This window comes from Raphanus sativus, chromosome 6 (genome assembly GCF_000801105.2).
Source record: "Raphanus sativus cultivar WK10039 chromosome 6, ASM80110v3, whole genome shotgun sequence".
In the NCBI taxonomy this organism is placed as follows: domain Eukaryota; kingdom Viridiplantae; phylum Streptophyta; class Magnoliopsida; order Brassicales; family Brassicaceae; genus Raphanus; species Raphanus sativus.
In genome coordinates, this window is record NC_079516.1 from 9,675,020 (window position 1) to 9,691,912 (window position 16,893).

The 16,893-nt window shown below is 35.8% G+C and overlaps 3 protein-coding genes, 1 long non-coding RNA gene and 1 pseudogene across 8 annotated transcripts; 3 read left to right on the forward strand and 2 right to left on the reverse strand.

Annotated features, from left to right (window-relative positions):
• The first annotated feature begins 1,518 nt into the window (after positions 1-1,518).
• On the forward strand, positions 1,519-4,867 carry LOC130496998 (MLO-like protein 6; annotated as a pseudogene).
• A 212-nt stretch (positions 4,868-5,079) lies between these two features.
• Positions 5,080-6,349, reverse strand: LOC130497001 (photosystem I chlorophyll a/b-binding protein 3-1, chloroplastic). The gene is made up of 3 exons (XM_056989788.1): positions 6,133-6,349; positions 5,990-6,051; positions 5,080-5,891 (listed from the first exon to the last, which is right to left on the reverse strand). The coding sequence occupies exons 1-3, from the start codon at positions 6,268-6,270 to the stop codon at positions 5,276-5,278; spliced, it is 816 nt and encodes a 271-aa protein (XP_056845768.1). The 5' UTR covers positions 6,271-6,349; the 3' UTR covers positions 5,080-5,275.
• Positions 6,350-8,330: 1,981 nt separating this feature from the next.
• Positions 8,331-11,747, forward strand: LOC108805757 (G-type lectin S-receptor-like serine/threonine-protein kinase At1g61500). Of its 5 annotated transcripts, none has more exons than XM_056989778.1 (8): positions 8,331-8,421; positions 8,621-9,901; positions 10,014-10,124; positions 10,261-10,412; positions 10,487-10,697; positions 10,793-11,030; positions 11,109-11,253; positions 11,353-11,747. In XM_056989778.1, exons 2-8 carry the CDS (start codon positions 8,650-8,652, stop codon positions 11,644-11,646), a joined length of 2,403 nt encoding a protein of 800 aa, XP_056845758.1. In that variant the 5' UTR covers positions 8,331-8,421; positions 8,621-8,649; the 3' UTR covers positions 11,647-11,747. The 5 variants fall into 5 exon arrangements, 4 of the variants coding, with proteins under 4 accessions (XP_056845758.1, XP_018433196.2, XP_056845760.1 ...); XM_056989779.1 differs by lacking the exon at positions 8,331-8,421 and having other exon boundaries at positions 8,449-8,663; positions 8,793-9,901; XR_008936055.1 differs by lacking the exon at positions 8,331-8,421 and having other exon boundaries at positions 8,448-9,901; positions 11,104-11,253; positions 11,353-11,494.
• Positions 11,748-11,783: 36 nt separating this feature from the next.
• Positions 11,784-13,612, reverse strand: LOC130496999 (F-box/FBD/LRR-repeat protein At3g51530-like). The gene is made up of 4 exons (XM_056989786.1): positions 13,455-13,612; positions 12,478-13,348; positions 12,267-12,401; positions 11,784-12,196 (listed from the first exon to the last, which is right to left on the reverse strand). The coding sequence occupies exons 1-4, from the start codon at positions 13,463-13,465 to the stop codon at positions 11,870-11,872; spliced, it is 1,344 nt and encodes a 447-aa protein (XP_056845766.1). The 5' UTR covers positions 13,466-13,612; the 3' UTR covers positions 11,784-11,869.
• A 230-nt stretch (positions 13,613-13,842) lies between these two features.
• On the forward strand, positions 13,843-14,940 carry LOC130497002 (uncharacterized). The gene is made up of 2 exons (XR_008936057.1): positions 13,843-14,021; positions 14,449-14,940. It is a non-coding gene; the product is annotated as an uncharacterized LOC130497002 (long non-coding RNA).
• The last annotated feature ends 1,953 nt before the right edge of the window (positions 14,941-16,893 follow it).

Genomic DNA, 16,893 nt, shown 5'->3' on the forward strand with positions numbered 1-16,893 from the left:
TTTTTTTGGATTATACAGAGGTATCCTGGCTTTCACAGAAGTGGGTCCAGACTAGTCACGTTTTGCTAGCCATACGTATCAGTCCACAATGTCGTCTCTTGTCCGGCGATGCCGAAAGGTTAGTTCTCCAGTAACCAGCGGGATTCGAACCCAGGTCTGTATTGGGGCCGAAGCTCCCTCAAGACCAGATATCGAACTTGATTAAAAAATGAGAATCAAGGAGAGGGAATAGAAAGAATCAGTCTCTGCCCTCATTTAACCGAATAAGAGCATGCTTTATCAGTGAATTTTATGGGAGGTTCACAAAAAAAATATTATTTTTTTTTACTGTTGATTTTTTTTTAAAGGAATAATCGAACCAACCGCGGACCGCCACGTGTCGAATGGTCCGCGAATAATGATGATACAGATTCAATGAGAAGAACTCGCGGGGAAAGGTTTATAAAAATTGATTTATTTAATATTTTTTTTGGGGAATTTGGTGAACCTCGTTTAACATCCCCCAATAGGGATGCTCTAACTAGACGTCACGCGCCCTTCTTTGCCACACGTAAATATTTAGCTGCAGAATCTGAACCTGACACAACTGACATACTATCTGACACATGATACAATAACACTAGCCCAAATTCGGCTACAGCTAAACCTCTAGCAACTCTCTCACCTTGCGTGGATAGGGAGGTAATTGCGCGGTCCCTTGATACCCGGGTATGCAAATACAGTTTTTATATTGATGAGTCCTACCCTAATTACCGATTTAAAATTAGGATATGATGAAACAGGCCTTTTATTCCCCTATTATTCCATTTTTCCCAATCACATTCTAAATATAAGATAAACCAATCATATGTCATTTAAAATAATTATATTATAGGCGTTCGGTGTGGTTTTGATTGACTCAGATATTATCAAAGTTGTTGTTTTTTGCTTGAAGAAAAAAAAATGGAGGAGAAAGAAATCCAAAAGTCACAGCTATGCACAACGAGTTTCAGATTTGCGAGAAATCTCTCTTACCTGGAAGAAAAACTCTCGGGTACGTTTAAAGACTGAAGACAAAAAGTTTCGAACATTTTCAGATTAATAAACATACCTTTTGAGTAATCGTTTGTTTTGTCGGCAACTTTAACTAGTCTTCTTTCGGTTACATCAAGATTTTTGACGTAAATAATTAATTCACAATCAAAAACAAAAGAAACACATGCAGGAGAGAAGTTGTACTGAAAGTCTGAAAACATTAATGAAGAACTAAACAATACACACGGCAAGAGGAAGAAAAACAAAACACACGGATGTTATTGAAAAAGCATATTAATGGTTTCAAAGTCAAAAACTTGAACTTTCAAGAAATGCCTACTCGCCGGTAGTCTCGTTCACCTTCGTCTCTCTGTTTATATTATGACATAAAAGACTTATTTCATGATTGCAAATAAACAAAGAAAGAAAGAAGTGGACAAAATAAAGTAATACTATAAACTGCGTTCTGAATTTTAAATTCTGTGGAAACTATAGATAATTAGATAGTATTTACGGGGAGAAAACTTTTCAAAAATTAGGCTATTCTCGCTTGAGGTTGTTCTGTGAGCTCTAATGGCTGATGATAAGGTGTATGAAAGAACGCTACAGCAGACTTCCACGTGGGCGGTCGCCGTGGTTTGCTTCTTCTTGCTTCTAATTTCGATCATCATTGAGAAACTGATTCACAAATTAGGAACAGTAAGTCCCTTTTTTATTTACCTCTTTCTCCTTCTTGAATCTTGATTCTCTGTTTCTGAGTCAGTTTTTAGGTGTTCTTGATTCTCTGTTCTTCTTTTTGCTCTGTTTCTGAGGCTTTTTATTTCTTCTTGGTTCTTTGTTTCTTCTTTTTTGCTTCTGTTTCTGTGTTAGTTTAGTTCTTCATCATCCCAAAATTTAAATTTGATCTCATAGATTAAAAGTAATTTATGTTCGAAAACAGCCAAATCCAAAAGGTGGTTTATTTTATTTAATTTTTGTGTTTGCGTTGGTTTCATAATGATGTTGCTCTGTTTCTGATGCTAAAACATAATAACAAATCCATCTACTTATGACAGTGGTTTAAAAGGAAGAATAAAAAGCTCTGTATGAAGCTCTTGAAAAGGTGAAAGCAGGTAAAAAAAGGCTCTGAATATTAGTTTTAAATTTTATTATTTCCCTCCCAAAGATTTATTTAAATATAGAGCTTAGTCTTCTTTTTGCTTGTAATGACTTAAATGTAAAATTTGCAGAGCTTATGCTGATGGGGTTCATCTCACTACTGCTAACAATTGGACAAAACTATATCTCACAAATTTGCATCTCCGAGAGCGTCGCAGCATCAATGCGCCCTTGCAGTAGATCCGAAGAGTTGAAAAAGTACCCACCTAAGAAAGAAGATACGGGAAATGACCAAGGAGATGACGAAAACTCGGGTCGAAAGCTTCTGGAGTTAGTCGAATCTTTCATTCCTCGAAGAAGTTTGGCTACCAAAGGCTATGACAAGTGTGCAGAGAAGGTAAACAACTTCACTCTTCATCAGAAATCTTATCTTTAATTATGTAAAACCCTTATTTCGAAATTTTTGACATATGATTCTTTAAATGTTTGTTTCCAGGGACAAGTGGCTTTTGTATCGTCCTACGGGATGCATCAGCTGCATATATTCATTTTCGTTCTTGCTGTTTGTCATGTGATCTACTGCATTCTTACTTATGCTTTGGGAAAGACCAAGGTACATTCTCTCACGTTACTTACATCCACATTATGGTCAAAACTGGTTGAGATCTTGCTTCTTTTTTTTTTGCTAAAGAATGGATTTACCTTTGTTTCTTACTTCAACATCAGATGAGAAGATGGAAGAGGTGGGAAGAGGAGACAAAGACAATTGAATATCAGTATTCACACGGTATATACATATAGCTTACAAACTTTGAACAGATGAGACAAAGACAACGAGGCATCTTTTTTGAGTAATGCAGATCCTGAGAGGTTTAGGTTTGCGAGGGATACATCTTTCGGGCGTAGACATCTTAACTTCTGGAGCAAATCGACTGTTACACTGTGGATCGCATGTTTCTTCAGACAGTTTTTTGGATCAGTAACCAAAGTTGATTACTTAACGCTGAGACATGGTTTCATTATGGTAAAACAACTCAAAACCTTTTTGGTCTTCTCTTTAAATCTTAAGACAAAGTTCTCACGTCATTTCAAATGATCTTTTGTTCTTCTTCTTCTTCAGGCTCATTTGGCTCCAGGGAGTGATGCGAGGTTCGATTTCCGAAAGTACATTCAGAGATCATTAGAAGAAGACTTCAAAACTATCGTCGAGATCAGTCCTGTTATATGGTTTGTGGCCGTGCTATTCCTCCTGACCAACACAAACGGTACAATCATCTTCAAAATATCTCTTAAAACCCTTTCACAACTTTCCCAAAACTAATATATATATTTTTGATCTTTCTTTCTTATGAACAGGATTGAATTCTTACCTCTGGCAACCATTCATTCCCTTAGTAGTAAGCAACAAAACCTCTTACAAGAAGCATTTTTCGGTTACGGTTACGTCTCTTTAACAAGGATGAATGTATAAAAACAAACAAACTGCAGGTGATACTTATAGTTGGAACAAAACTTCAAGTGATAATAACAAAACTAGGACTTCTAATCCAAGAGAAAGGGGACATAGTGAAAGGCATGCCGCTTGTTCAGCCCGGTGATCATCTCTTCTGGTTCGGTCGTCCTCGTTTCATTCTCTTCCTCGTTCACTTAGTCCTTTTCACGGTACCATATACATAAACTTTCACAATCTTTTTCCTTCTTCCTTACAACAAAAGAAAACATGATTGAAAACAAATATTAAAAAAACAAACATGTTTGCCAATTTGCAGAATGCGTTTCAACTAGCCTTCTTTGCCTGGACTACGGTAAGCAAGCATAGTAATTCCACATTCTCCATCACCAATTTCTCAAGCAGCCTTTACTGAAGAAATACACACTTGTTGTTTTTTCTATAGTATGAGTTCAAGCTCGAGAACTGTTTCCACAAGAACACTGTAGATGTTGTCATCAGAATCTCAGTTGGGTAAGTAAAATCTTTAAGATTTAACCAATCATACCCCTTTAAAATCTAACAAAGTCACAATCTGTCAATCTATGCAGAGTTGTTGTACAGGTTCTTTGCAGCTATGTTACTCTTCCTCTTTACGCTCTTGTTACTCAGGTACAAAGACATAAAACTAAGCAATAGAGTGTGGAACTTTTTCAGTTTAAAATTCTGAACGTTTTGAATATTTTTGTGTAGATGGGTTCCAAGATGAAACCAACAGTGTTCAACGAGAGAGTAGCGATCGCTTTAAAGAGTTGGCATCACACAGCTAAGAAGCAGATGAAACATGGAAGAACCTCAGAGTCAACGACGCCTTTCTCTAGCCGTCCAGCTACACCATCACACGGTTCTTCTCCGATCCATCTCCTCCACAACGTCCACAAACGAAGCAGAAGCGCTGATGAAAGTTTCGCTAACTCAATATCTCCGAGGAGAAACTCTGACTTCGATACGTGGGATGTTGAGTCTCAACAGGAACCTTCTTCTTCTTCTTCCGCGAAGCATCATTCTAGGTTTAGGGAAGGAGACTCAGAGAACATGAGGAAGCCTTCTTCTTCTTCTTCAGCTGTGGAGCTTCCTCCTGGACCTGGACAAATAAGAACTCACCAGCATGAGATTAGTAGTATTAGCTTGAGGGATTTTTCTTTTAAGCGATGATTTTTCTTTCTTATATTGATTATTTATTAATATGTTTATAAGTTTCTATGGAAACAGTGTTCTTGTGTACATTTCACCTTTTTTATATATAATTATTTCTCGTTTTAAATCTGTCACTTTTCAACTTTTAGCTACCAAAGTGTTATCTTATTGCTATAGACAATGTCTCAGGAAAAAATCTATGGAAAAGAAAACTCTGAGCTAGCTAAAAAAATGTTCACATTGATATTCTTTGTGATGAGTGTGCTTTTCAAGCGTTACATAATTTCATAACAATTAAATATTTTAACTGAGTTTTTTTGGTTATTGCTAAATACCAACCATTAATCCTAGAAGTTGTTTCATTATGGCCACTGATATTGTCATTTCTTACAAAAGACGAATATGTTTACACATGGTGTTACAACACAAAGAAACTGATGGTACCAAAGAGAAAGAAACAAGACTGTAGGATACAAGAGAATGGGAGACCAACAGACAACACCATGGGATGGTATGATATGATATGTTATGATCACCTCAGTGGAACTTGAGGCTGGTCAAGACATTGTTGTTGACGGGATCCGCCAAATGATCAAGAAGGTTCTGGTAAGGTCCCACACCGGTCACTAGTCCCTGGATAAAATAGCCAAGGATGGCGAGCATTGCCAGTCTACCGTTCTTGACCTCCTTGAGTTTCAACTCCTTCATCGACTTCTCGTCTTTTCCAAACCCTAGAGGGTTGAAGAAAGGTCCACCGGGGTAAGCCGGGTTACCTGAACCGGCGAAACCTTTCTCTAGACCCAAGAAGTATTGTTTACCCATAGATCCTGGGTTGTACCAGTCCTGCAACCTCCTGTGCTCAGCAAAACCCATCAAAGCCATCTCGAGAACAAAGAGTGTGTAAGGGTCTGCCCAGTAGCTGTACGTCCCTGCAGGTGGAATCACACCGGTCTGGAACCAGGGAAGAGCAGTGTCTGCTGGAATCAGACCGGCCTTTCCTAGAATCTCAGGTGCAATAGCTCCAGCTGCACCCAACATAGCAAACCGCCCGTTGATGATCTCTCCGTAGGCTAGCCATCTCGGCTCGATGAACCCTCCAGTACCCTCTGGGTCTGAAAGACCAAGCGGGTCAAATCCAAAGTCGCCAGGTAAGCTGCAGAATCACAGCAACTCTCCAGTTAAAGAAATCAGTTTTCTAATAAACTTTACACGTCTTGAAGATTAAAGAAATCAAATCTTTGTAATTATTACCTGCCATCCAAGTAAGAGAGACTCTGTGATGATGCAAACCACAATTGCCTGTTTGCTCCTTGCTGAAACCAAAACACACAAATCCACGATCAGAAACTATTCAGTTCACACTGTTTGTTAAGTAAATAGAGAGCATCATGTACCTTGGCAGGTGGAGTTGAGGCAGCCTTAACAACCAACTTCCTCTGTGATACGGACACAGCTGGTTTTGTGCCGAATATCTGTCTAGCTGTCTGAACAGAGGAGGTAAGTGAAGAAGACACAAGCGCTTGTGCTGCCATTTTTTTTGCTTAAACTTTTTCTCTTCTGTCACCAAGAGACGATGATTATTGAGTAATGGTCTGCAGGGAACTGTTAAAGAGTACAAGGAACAAGGTCCACTAGAACTACTTGTGGTTTTGAATTAGCCCAACTGGTTTTGGTCAGATTAGATTAGTATCTGCTTCACCAACTACATCTGCCCACGTGGCAACATGAGTTGGATAAGAGATTTTGTTTGTGTTTTTTCTTATCTACCACACAAGAGCGAAAATAGTCTTTACATTAAAGCCAAGTGGATAAAAAAAATTATCAAATGATTTATTTATTGGCAAATTTGAATAGATATCTACCTCTGTGGTTAAAAGAACAACTTGGCTTTACTTTTAGCATGAATCAGTTCCCCATTGAACTATATAAATCAATTCAAATTTAAGTACAATATGTAAATTGTTTCAAATTGTATTGGCCGTTTGCTTCAGTTTTTTTTTTCCTGAAACACACCTTTTGCTTCAGTTAAATCGTAAAATTCACAGCATTAAAGATTGGTAAGTCTCGAGGGTTGGCTCGAGTGCCTCTCACTGGCCCAGAACCATTAAATAAGTTGAAGATGTTAGACCGACGACCAGCCCACCAGCACTCTTTATGAATCTCTCTACATTGGTCATATTGGTATATATTTTCTTGTTGGAAAATATACTGTGGATCACCGATATATATTTCGACTTTATCATCTTCTTCTACTAGAAAGAGTATTTCATTACCATTCACATTTGACTTCATCATTCTGAGTCTAAAATCTTTTGTAAGCATTTTTCTAATTTTTTGCATAATTCATTTTTTCGAGGATTAAAACTCAAACTTTTTGCTTGAAAAATTGCTTTATCTGAGATTTGAAATCTAAACATAAGTGCAGAAACTTTAAAACTTTGATCAATAGACTACAGTGCTTCCACGTGTGTTCTTGTATTATTTTCTGGTCATTTACTTAAGTCCGCTCATCATTTTGTTATTTTGTCTAGTGGTTTGTATGAGAATGTAACAAATCCATCCGGTGAATTCCAGGTTAACTTTGCAGAGCATCGACCCCAACCTTTCAATTTTAAATCCTCACTGATTTCATAATTAGACTGTTAGTGCGTTTGACATTCACCTTTTAACAACCCTTCTACATGACAAGTTGTCACCAATTCTCACAAGACAATTTGTCACCAATTTCCACAAGACAAACTATCACCCGTTGATCAGATAAATTGGTGACAACTTGTGCTGTGGGAAAGTTATTAAAGGTGAGGTTAGAGCTGGGAATTTGAGTTTTTACCCACGGGTCCCGTCCCATTTGATCCGCTGCGGAGCGGATGTGGGTCGACCGATTCAAAAAATTCAACATGCGGGTGCCAGTCGAGTCGAGTTTAAGCGGAACGGGTGCGGGTCGGCCGGATTTGAATCGCGGGTACCCGCTGACCCGCAAAAAAACTTATTTTTTTTCAAAGAAAAAAATAAAAAATTTGTAAAAATATATATAAAATATATATGCAATATTAGAAAATTATATAATCTTAATTATAAATATCTATTTTTAATTATAAATATATAATTTTACAAATTTAATAAAATTTAGTTAAACTATCTAATTGACTAAAAATATTCAAAATAACAAATAAAACAAATTAGAAAAATATTTTGAATACTCTTAAATATCTAAATCATCACATTTAACATATATAAAAAGATTAACATATTTAACTAATTTCAGATCTATTCGGATTTTAGTTCAGATTTTAGTTCGGAATATAATAAAGTTCCAAAATACTAACTTCATAAGTTCCGTTTGTTTATTTTTGTATAACAGTTCGAATCTGGTTTCGGCTTTTACGGTTCGAATTTAGGTAGATTTTTTGGGTTGGAGTAAAAGCTCTCAAGCCGAACATAGATAGATGTTTATATATTTCCTTTTGTCAAACAAAATAAAAATAAAATAAATGTGTATATATATATATACAGTATATATATCGCTGGTTCATGGTTGACGGGATAAAACGGAATTAGGTTTAACGAATTAACAAATACATGGAAATGACACAATTTTAAATACGAGGTCAACCATTGCACGCTCAATTCCTTAATTTAAGTTAAATACTGGAATTCAAAGATTCAATGCATTTGGCTAACCGGTAAGCATTAGTATTACTATTTAATTTGCATTATAGAACAAGGATTAAGTTGATCGTGAATAAAGTAATATAGAATCGTGGAAGATCGGCACTTGATCAACATTGTTTAGAGAATTTTACTTCACTAAGTATTGAGTTTTGTTTTCTTGGCTTACTTTTCTCTTGCATACTTGTTCGTCTCTTACATTAATCTTAAAAGAGATTGTTCTTGGAGACACAAGAACGCTCATGGGGATGACGAGGTTAGTTTGCTTGTTCTTGTCTGCCATGCTCTTAAGTTTTACATATGCAGCTATAACGCCAACAAGTCCTTTGTCAATAGGACAAACTCTCAGCTCCTCTGATGGTGTTTATGAACTGGGGTTCTTCAGCCCTAATAACACACAGAATCATCAGTATGTTGGAGTATGGTTCAAGGGCATCATTCCTCGCGTGGTTGTGTGGGTGGCCAATAGAGAAAAGCCTGTTACAGACTCCACCGCAAATCTAGCTATCACCAGCAAGGGAAGTCTTCTCTTATTTAGTGGCAAAGATGGCATTGTCTGGTCCAGTGGAGAGACTTTCGCATCTAACGGGTCTCATGCAGAGCTTTCAGACAGCGGAAGTCTTATGGTCGTAGACAAAGTCTCCGGAAGAATTCTATGGCAAAGCTTTGACCATCTTGGCGATACTCTTCTACATTCCTCGTTTCTGATGTATAACCTCGTCACCGGTGAGAAGCGGGTTCTGACTTCTTGGAAAAGTTACACTGATCCATCACCTGGCGAGTTTGTGGGTGAGATTACACCACAAGTGCCATCACAAGGGTTTATTATGAGAGGTTCGAGACCTTACTGGAGAAGTGGTCCATGGGCTAAAACGAGGTTCACTGGGATACCTCTAATGGATGAGTCATTCACAAGTACATTCAGTCTTCACCAGGATGTAAATGGGTCAGGATACTTGTCTTTTTTCCAAAGAAACTACAAAATTTCACGCTCAGTTTTAACACCAGAGGGATTAATGAAGATTTTTCGTTACAATGGAACGAACTGGGATCTGTACTATGAGGCTCCATTAGCCAATTCATGCGCTATATACGGTGTATGTGGACCTTTTGGGTTGTGTGTTGGTTCGGTTCCTCCAAAATGTAAATGCTTCAAAGGGTTTGTACCTAAATCCATTGAAGAGTGGAAAAGAGGAAACTGGAGTGATGGTTGTGTGAGGCGAACCGAGCTACTTTGTCAAGGAAACTCCACCGGTGAAGATGTAAATGTCTTCCATCCCGTTGCCAACATAAAGCCTCCAGATAATTACAAATTTGTAAATTCTCTGAATGCTGAAGAATGCTACCAAAGTTGCTTCCGGAATTGTTCATGCTTGGCCTTTTCTTATATTAGTGGAATTGGATGTTTAGTATGGAACCATGACTTAATGGACGCGGTGCAGTTTTCTGCGGGAGGAGAGCTTCTTTCCATTCGTCTTGCACGTTCTGAGCTAGGTATGGCTTAGCAGACAAAATAAACAGACTTCTTTGTCTTTTGCTATTTTATCTTCTACTTCAATAATATTCATCTTCTTGATAGTTTAATCTGCTGTCCTGTATTTCTCAGATGCAAATAAGCGCAAGAAGACCATTGTTGCTACTACTGTTAGCCTTATCCTTTTTGTGATTTTGGGCTTTGCTTCATTTCGTTTCTGGAGATGCAGAGTAAAAAATAATGGTAAACATTCATGATTTCATCTATTCATTTGTTTGTCAACATAATAATAATCTAAAATAGAATAAAAAGGAGTATTTCCATTATATATGATTACTAGATGCTAGGCACTAACAACAACTATTAACTTAAATTTCAGCTTATAAATCAAAAGATGCATGTAGGAATGATTTGAAACCACAAGATGTCCCAGGTTTAGATTTTTTTGAGATGAAGACCATACAAAATGCTACAAATAATTTCAGTCTATCAAACAAACTTGGACAAGGTGGATTTGGTTCTGTGTACAAGGTCAGAAACTTTTAATCCTCTTTGCTCTCTTTTTATATATTTTCTCGAGATGACCTTGTGCATTTCTGTTTTAGGGAAAGCTGCAAGATGGTAAAGAAATTGCTGTAAAGCGGCTTTCTAGCAGCTCAGGGCAGGGCAAAGAAGAGTTCATGAATGAAATAGTACTTATCTCAAAACTACAACACAAAAACTTAGTTCGGGTTTTGGGATGCTGCATTGAAGGAGAAGAGAGGCTATTGATTTATGAATTCATGTCGAACAAAAGCCTTGATACTTTTCTCTTTGGTTGGTCTCTTTTTGCCTCATCCTTTTACGATTATGAATTTTCTCTATGTGTAAAACACTTTTCTGGTAGTTCTTTACACTGTATTATTGCATAGATTCAAGAAAAAAGCTTGAGATTGATTGGCCTAAGAGATTCAGTATCATCAAAGGCATTGCGCGTGGACTTCTCTATCTCCATCGTGACTCATGCCTCAAAGTTATTCACCGAGATCTAAAGGTGAGCAATATTCTTTTGGATGAGAAGATGAACCCAAAAATATCAGATTTTGGATTGGCTCGGATGTATCAAGGAACCGAATATCAGGACAACACTCGCCGTGTTGTAGGAACTTTGTAAGAACCTATCTTTGAAAACATGATTGCCTAGGATTTTTTTTAGTTATAATCTGAAGTAATTTGATGCAAGTGCAGAGGATACATGGCTCCTGAGTATGCATGGACTGGGGTGTTCTCTGAGAAATCCGACATCTACAGCTATGGAGTTCTGCTGTTAGAAATCATTAGCGGAGAGAAGATCTCAAGATTCAGCCATGCTGGAAAAACCCTTCTTGCATATGTAAGTGATACATCATCAGGTATTTGATTCCCATCAAGTATGGGAGATTCCACTGCTTGTTTTAAAACCTTTCTCCCTCTTATTTTGAAACCACAACAGGCATGGGATTTTTGGTCTGAAAACAAAGGAACTAATCTTCTAGACCAAGTTGTTACTAACTCATGTTGCCCATCTGAGGTTAGTAGGTGTGTTCAGATTGGTCTGCTTTGTGTTCAACACCAACCAGCAGAAAGGCCTAACACACTTGAGTTGCTGTCCATGCTCACCACAACATCAGATCTTCCATCACCTAAACAACCCACATTTGTAGTCAACGCGAGCGACTGTGAATCCCAGTTTAAGGATTTGATAACAGTCAACGAGATGACACAATCTGTGATACTTGGGCGATAAGGGAAAAATTAAATGTTCGATGGAAATTGTAGAGCTGAGGAATGCTTATATTGTGAAATCAATTCTACAATCAATGAAAAACTCATCGATGAGTTTGTGAAGTTGTGAAACCAAAAAACTTTCGCAATAAAGCAGAATCAAAACCAAAATAAATCTATTTAAAAAAAAAACAGCACGCAGTAAGAATCTCAAGATAAAGAGAGTGTCATACATAATAATAAGATCACTCGGACTGGAACACAAGTTGGCAAGAACTGGAAGCCCTGACGACAGCAGGCAATTCGTTGAGCATTTCTCGTCTTTTTGCTAACCTGAAGAGCCTTTTCGATTCAATGGGTTCTATGATGAAGGTTGCCTTCTTCAAGTGTCGTGCATTGCCTAGAATGTATCTGGCCACTTCTTTCTCTTCTTCTCTTATCCAATCAGGTCGTGTCCACACAAATGTCTCAAGATGCCACAACAAACATTGAGGGACACACTTGGGTTGGTTCCATTTCCCCGGCTCCATATTTTTCTTGTCCGAAACCAACTTTGGTTGTTGAGACGAATCCTGCACAAAGGAAAAGCAATGTATATTATTATTATTAATTAACAGACCTTCAAAAACTGAAATTGCTTACATCAGTGAGCTTAAGAACTTGTAGCTTAGGAGAGCTATCAAGCATTACTGCAAGTAGATTCCACCACTCAACTTTATGTGAATACATCTCAAGATATACCAGCTGATAGAAGACAATTCCAGTAGGATATGCAATCTGGTCCATGAGACACTTATTAGTATTATTACAAAAAAAAAAAAAATAGTTCAATCAATCAAACCCGAGAAGTTACCTGCAAAGGTGATAAGTCCAAGCAAAGACGTTTGGTAGACTTAAGAGAAGCCATAATAGTCTCATTGGTTATATTCGAAACATTGCTAACATTCGCCTCTATTAGCAGCTCAGGCGCGTTCTCAATAAGACAATGCTCATAACCTTTCAACATTTGAATATTCAAGCGTACCAAAGAAGGAGCGTTTATCACATATCCCCCAATCCCATTCTCTCTTCCAACAAAATTCTCACCGTAAAGAGACAGCGTCTTGAGAGATGGAGACTCGATAACGAATTTCACCACATCGTTATAAGATCGATGGACGACCAAATGTTCAAGATTCGGGCAGCTAGAGAAAAGGTTTCGAATAGACTCACTGTCTTTGTAAACCACAGAGTGAAGATGAAGAGTTCTAAGGGAGTTGAGAGACACCAAAGAAGGAATATCTAGAAGAACGTGATGCTTGAACTTCAAGGTCTCAAGCGTGTCGAAACAAAACAAGCTGCTTGGAAATCTGATGGGGGGATCGCTATAACCAAAGTGGAGATCAAGCTCGAGGTCACGCACGTGGCGTGTGATTGCGATTCCAGCCCATACTCCAATGTACACGTCGTCGCATCTATCGTTTAGTTTCAGATGGAGAGTGTTCAAGATGGGAGATTTATGTGAAAGCAAAGACTTGGAAACACTCTCTGCGAATTTCTTTATATCTCCTTTGGATTCGAACCGGAGAACCGGCACCATTTTCCAAACGCACCGCCATCGCTTAGACAGAACACTTGTGGCTATGACAAGTTTTGTTGGGAGTAAAGACAATATCTGCAGAATCAAAGGTTCTGGTAACGCACTGATTCTGTCCACTACATCTCGCTTCCTCAAACTTTCTCCACTAAAAAAAAAATCAAACATTAAGATTTAAGAGTCAGAGTTTGAAGCTTACTGTACTGTCAAGAACGGTTCATAGAAGTAAAAGAAGATCGAACAGAGAAACTAACCATTGTTCCATGTTCTTCGGATTCGTTCCTCCTCGTTACGAAGAATTGGACGCAGACAAACGTTTCGAAGAAATGGAGGAAGCGAAAGGTTTTAAGACACTAGGGCTTCATGATTATAACCGATCGGTTTTGGTCGGACCGAACCCAATCCAATATGGTCACTTTCGTCTAATTGGTTAATATACATACAATGTTGCTGTGTTCAAAAACGCGGCCTAGTTGCCGAGTAATCGGCCGAGTAGGCGCTAGGCGTCACCTTAGCGTGGAGAAAACACTCAATTCGGCTAGTCTAGGCGGTCAACAAGTTATTCTCGCGTTTGACCGAATAATTAAAAAATCACCGTATAATTGTGTAATCCGAGTAGGCCCAATTGGCCAATTCTCCATATTTATCTATAACAAAACACGAAGCCCATACTTTTTTTTCCTATTTCCAAGTGCTCTGATCTTTTCTTTAATTATACTAAGTTGAGTTTGAGATTTTATTTGTGGAAGAAACCCTAATATCACGATCTCTGAGTTTCAACCCAAGAACAAATCGAGTGTTCAAATCTAAGACCAAATCAGGTACTGGATATCTATTTTCACTTGATTTCCTTCTTTATTTCTTTGTGTTTACTTGACTTCAATTAGTTTCTGGGTTCTTGTTTTATCTTTTGGCTTTTGTTTCATCTTGTTTCATCGTGGTTAATATACTCATATTTTGGCTTTTGTTAATTTTGTGAAGTTTCTCATATGTGTTCATTATGTCTGAGTTTACTACTAGTATAAGATAAATGTCGTATTTCTCTTGAAGATAAAGGTCTCTGCTCTTCTTCATTGTTACTAAAAGACTTGATTTTGGTTCAACTAGTTAACTGTGTTTTTAGATTGTGTATGATTTTTCTGGCTAAAGAGTAAAGAGTTATATGTTTTCAGTTGACTTTTTTTTCCTCATGTTCTGTTAATAATTATTTAGGATATTACTGATGGTTTGTTTCATTATGTCACTTAGGAATCAATGGATGATCCACCGACAGATAGGCCTCCACCTCTTAAGCGTAACTCAAATGATGTAGGATGGCAGTATGGAGTCTTGTGTGATTCAAGAAGTCTAGACAAAGTTAAGTGTAAATTGTGTGGAAAAGAGTTTTCTGGTGGTGTGTTTAAAATGAAAGAACAGAGATAAATGAGGAACGTGATGTTTTGTTTTCAAGTCATGTTTTTGTTTTTGTTTGTTTTTGCTTTCAAAGTCAAGCTGACATCGTTTTCTTTTTGTTTGCAGGTGTAATGTATAAGATATAACTTCTAACACATCTCTCTACTACACAGTGATAACTTGATCTTTAAAGATTATAACTTACTTTTTGTATATTCTTAAGATCAAGACAATCTTTTTTTGGTGTATCCCGTGTATAGAAATTAGCTTTTGTATTTTGAACTAGATGTGTATTAGAAGAAATTTCAATATATTTTGGAGTATAAGCTTTGTGTTATAAATTTATAATATATCTTATGAATTAAAATATATCAATTATTTGATGAAAAAAATATATATATATATATAACTAAAAATTACTCCCCGAGTACTCCCCGTTTAATCACCGCTTTTTTGATAACTCGCTAGGCCCGACGTCGCCGCCCGACTCGCGCCTAGCGCAATTTCGAACATGAATGTTGTAGTAGTCCCTTTCACTTATCACATGCATTTTTTTTTATCAAGCGTGGTTTTATTTCATGTCCATAATTTACACAAATGCTTGTAAATGCGTGGAAAATTCTAGAAAATTTTATATTTCACATAAAAAATAATTATCTATCAAACACAAAATAGTTTATTATTGTGTTCAAATTTTAAAAACACTTACATATTAAAAATATTTTAGAAAATATATTTATACAAATACTTTTGCTTGATTATTGTTTAACTATAAAATATATATATATTAATTTAAAGATATATATATATTAAAATATTAAATCGTCATTATTTTTAAAAGTAACTAATTGTTATACAAATTCTTATTAATTCAATATACATATATTGTGAGAAGTCAGTAATATATGTATATTGAATTAATAAGAATTATTATAACAATTAGTTACTTTTAAAAACATAAATCGACATTATTTTTAAAAATAACTCTGTAAATTAATACTCGATAAATTAATAAACATCACAAACCAAATATCTCAAATAGCATAATCATCTTATAATTTATCTTCGTACAAATAATTAAGAAACGACTTCTAATTTATAAAAATAAAACAAAATATTAGTTATGTTAGCTAATGTCACTCTGTACCAATCATCAATTTTTATTTTTTCCACTTGATCTTAACATACAAAATCTAATTGAGAAACGACTTCTAATTTATAAAAATAAACATAATATTAATGCGTGAAACTTTAAACAATTATTGTTATGTTACCTAGTGTCACTCTGTACCAATCATCAGTTTAATTTTTTTCCACTTGATCTTAACATACAAAATCTCATTATGAATAAATCATAAATTAAATAAATCATCAAACCAATCATCAAAATTATAAATATAAATTAAATATAAAATGATCATGAAACCAATCACATATCATCAAACTGATCTAAATTCTAATACTCAAAATCAAAAGTTCAATTGAGTCAAGAACATACTATTGTTTACAATAATTTTATATTTTATTTTATACATGTAAATTATAAAAACATAAAATTAATTCATTATTTTTAATTCTTATAAATATTTAAATCCGTATATTTCAAAAAATAATTGGTTATTAGTTCTACAACCTCAAACCAAGGAACACTTCATTTTTACTACTTGTTTTCCAAAACTACATCTATTAAATTATACATAAATTTATAGAAATATTTGTATGTCAAAAATTAAAATAAATACAAACTAACAAAATTAATCAAATATAGAAAACAAAAATTATGATTTAGTTCAGATGAAAACATAAAACTCAGTTTACCTAAAATAACTAAACCAATCAAATTTTGTGTATCATAGTCATATGTTTAATTCATATAATAACACAAGATATTGATTTTTTACTTATTTCCTTACATATGTATTATTATAAACCAATTTTAATTATAAAAATGAAAGTAAAAACTGAACAATTATTTATTTATATTACAAATATTTATTGGTGTATGAACAAGGGAGAGTCACCTAGTAATTAGTAAACAAACGTTAACCCTAACTCTAACATGACAGAATTGAAGATGTGATCTAGTCAGTAAGATGTGCTGCATCAATGATATGTCCCAGTGAAATGCCTGAACGAAATGTAATGCTTCAAAAGCTTTAACAGAAAAAATAGATGATTATGGACGTACAAAAGACTTGTATTGTTCAGTCTCAATAAACCCTTTGTTTTTTTATTTAGTTGGTCGTTGGTCGATTTATTTTTGTCTTGCATCTCTGTTGTTAGGCATACGCATGAGATTGC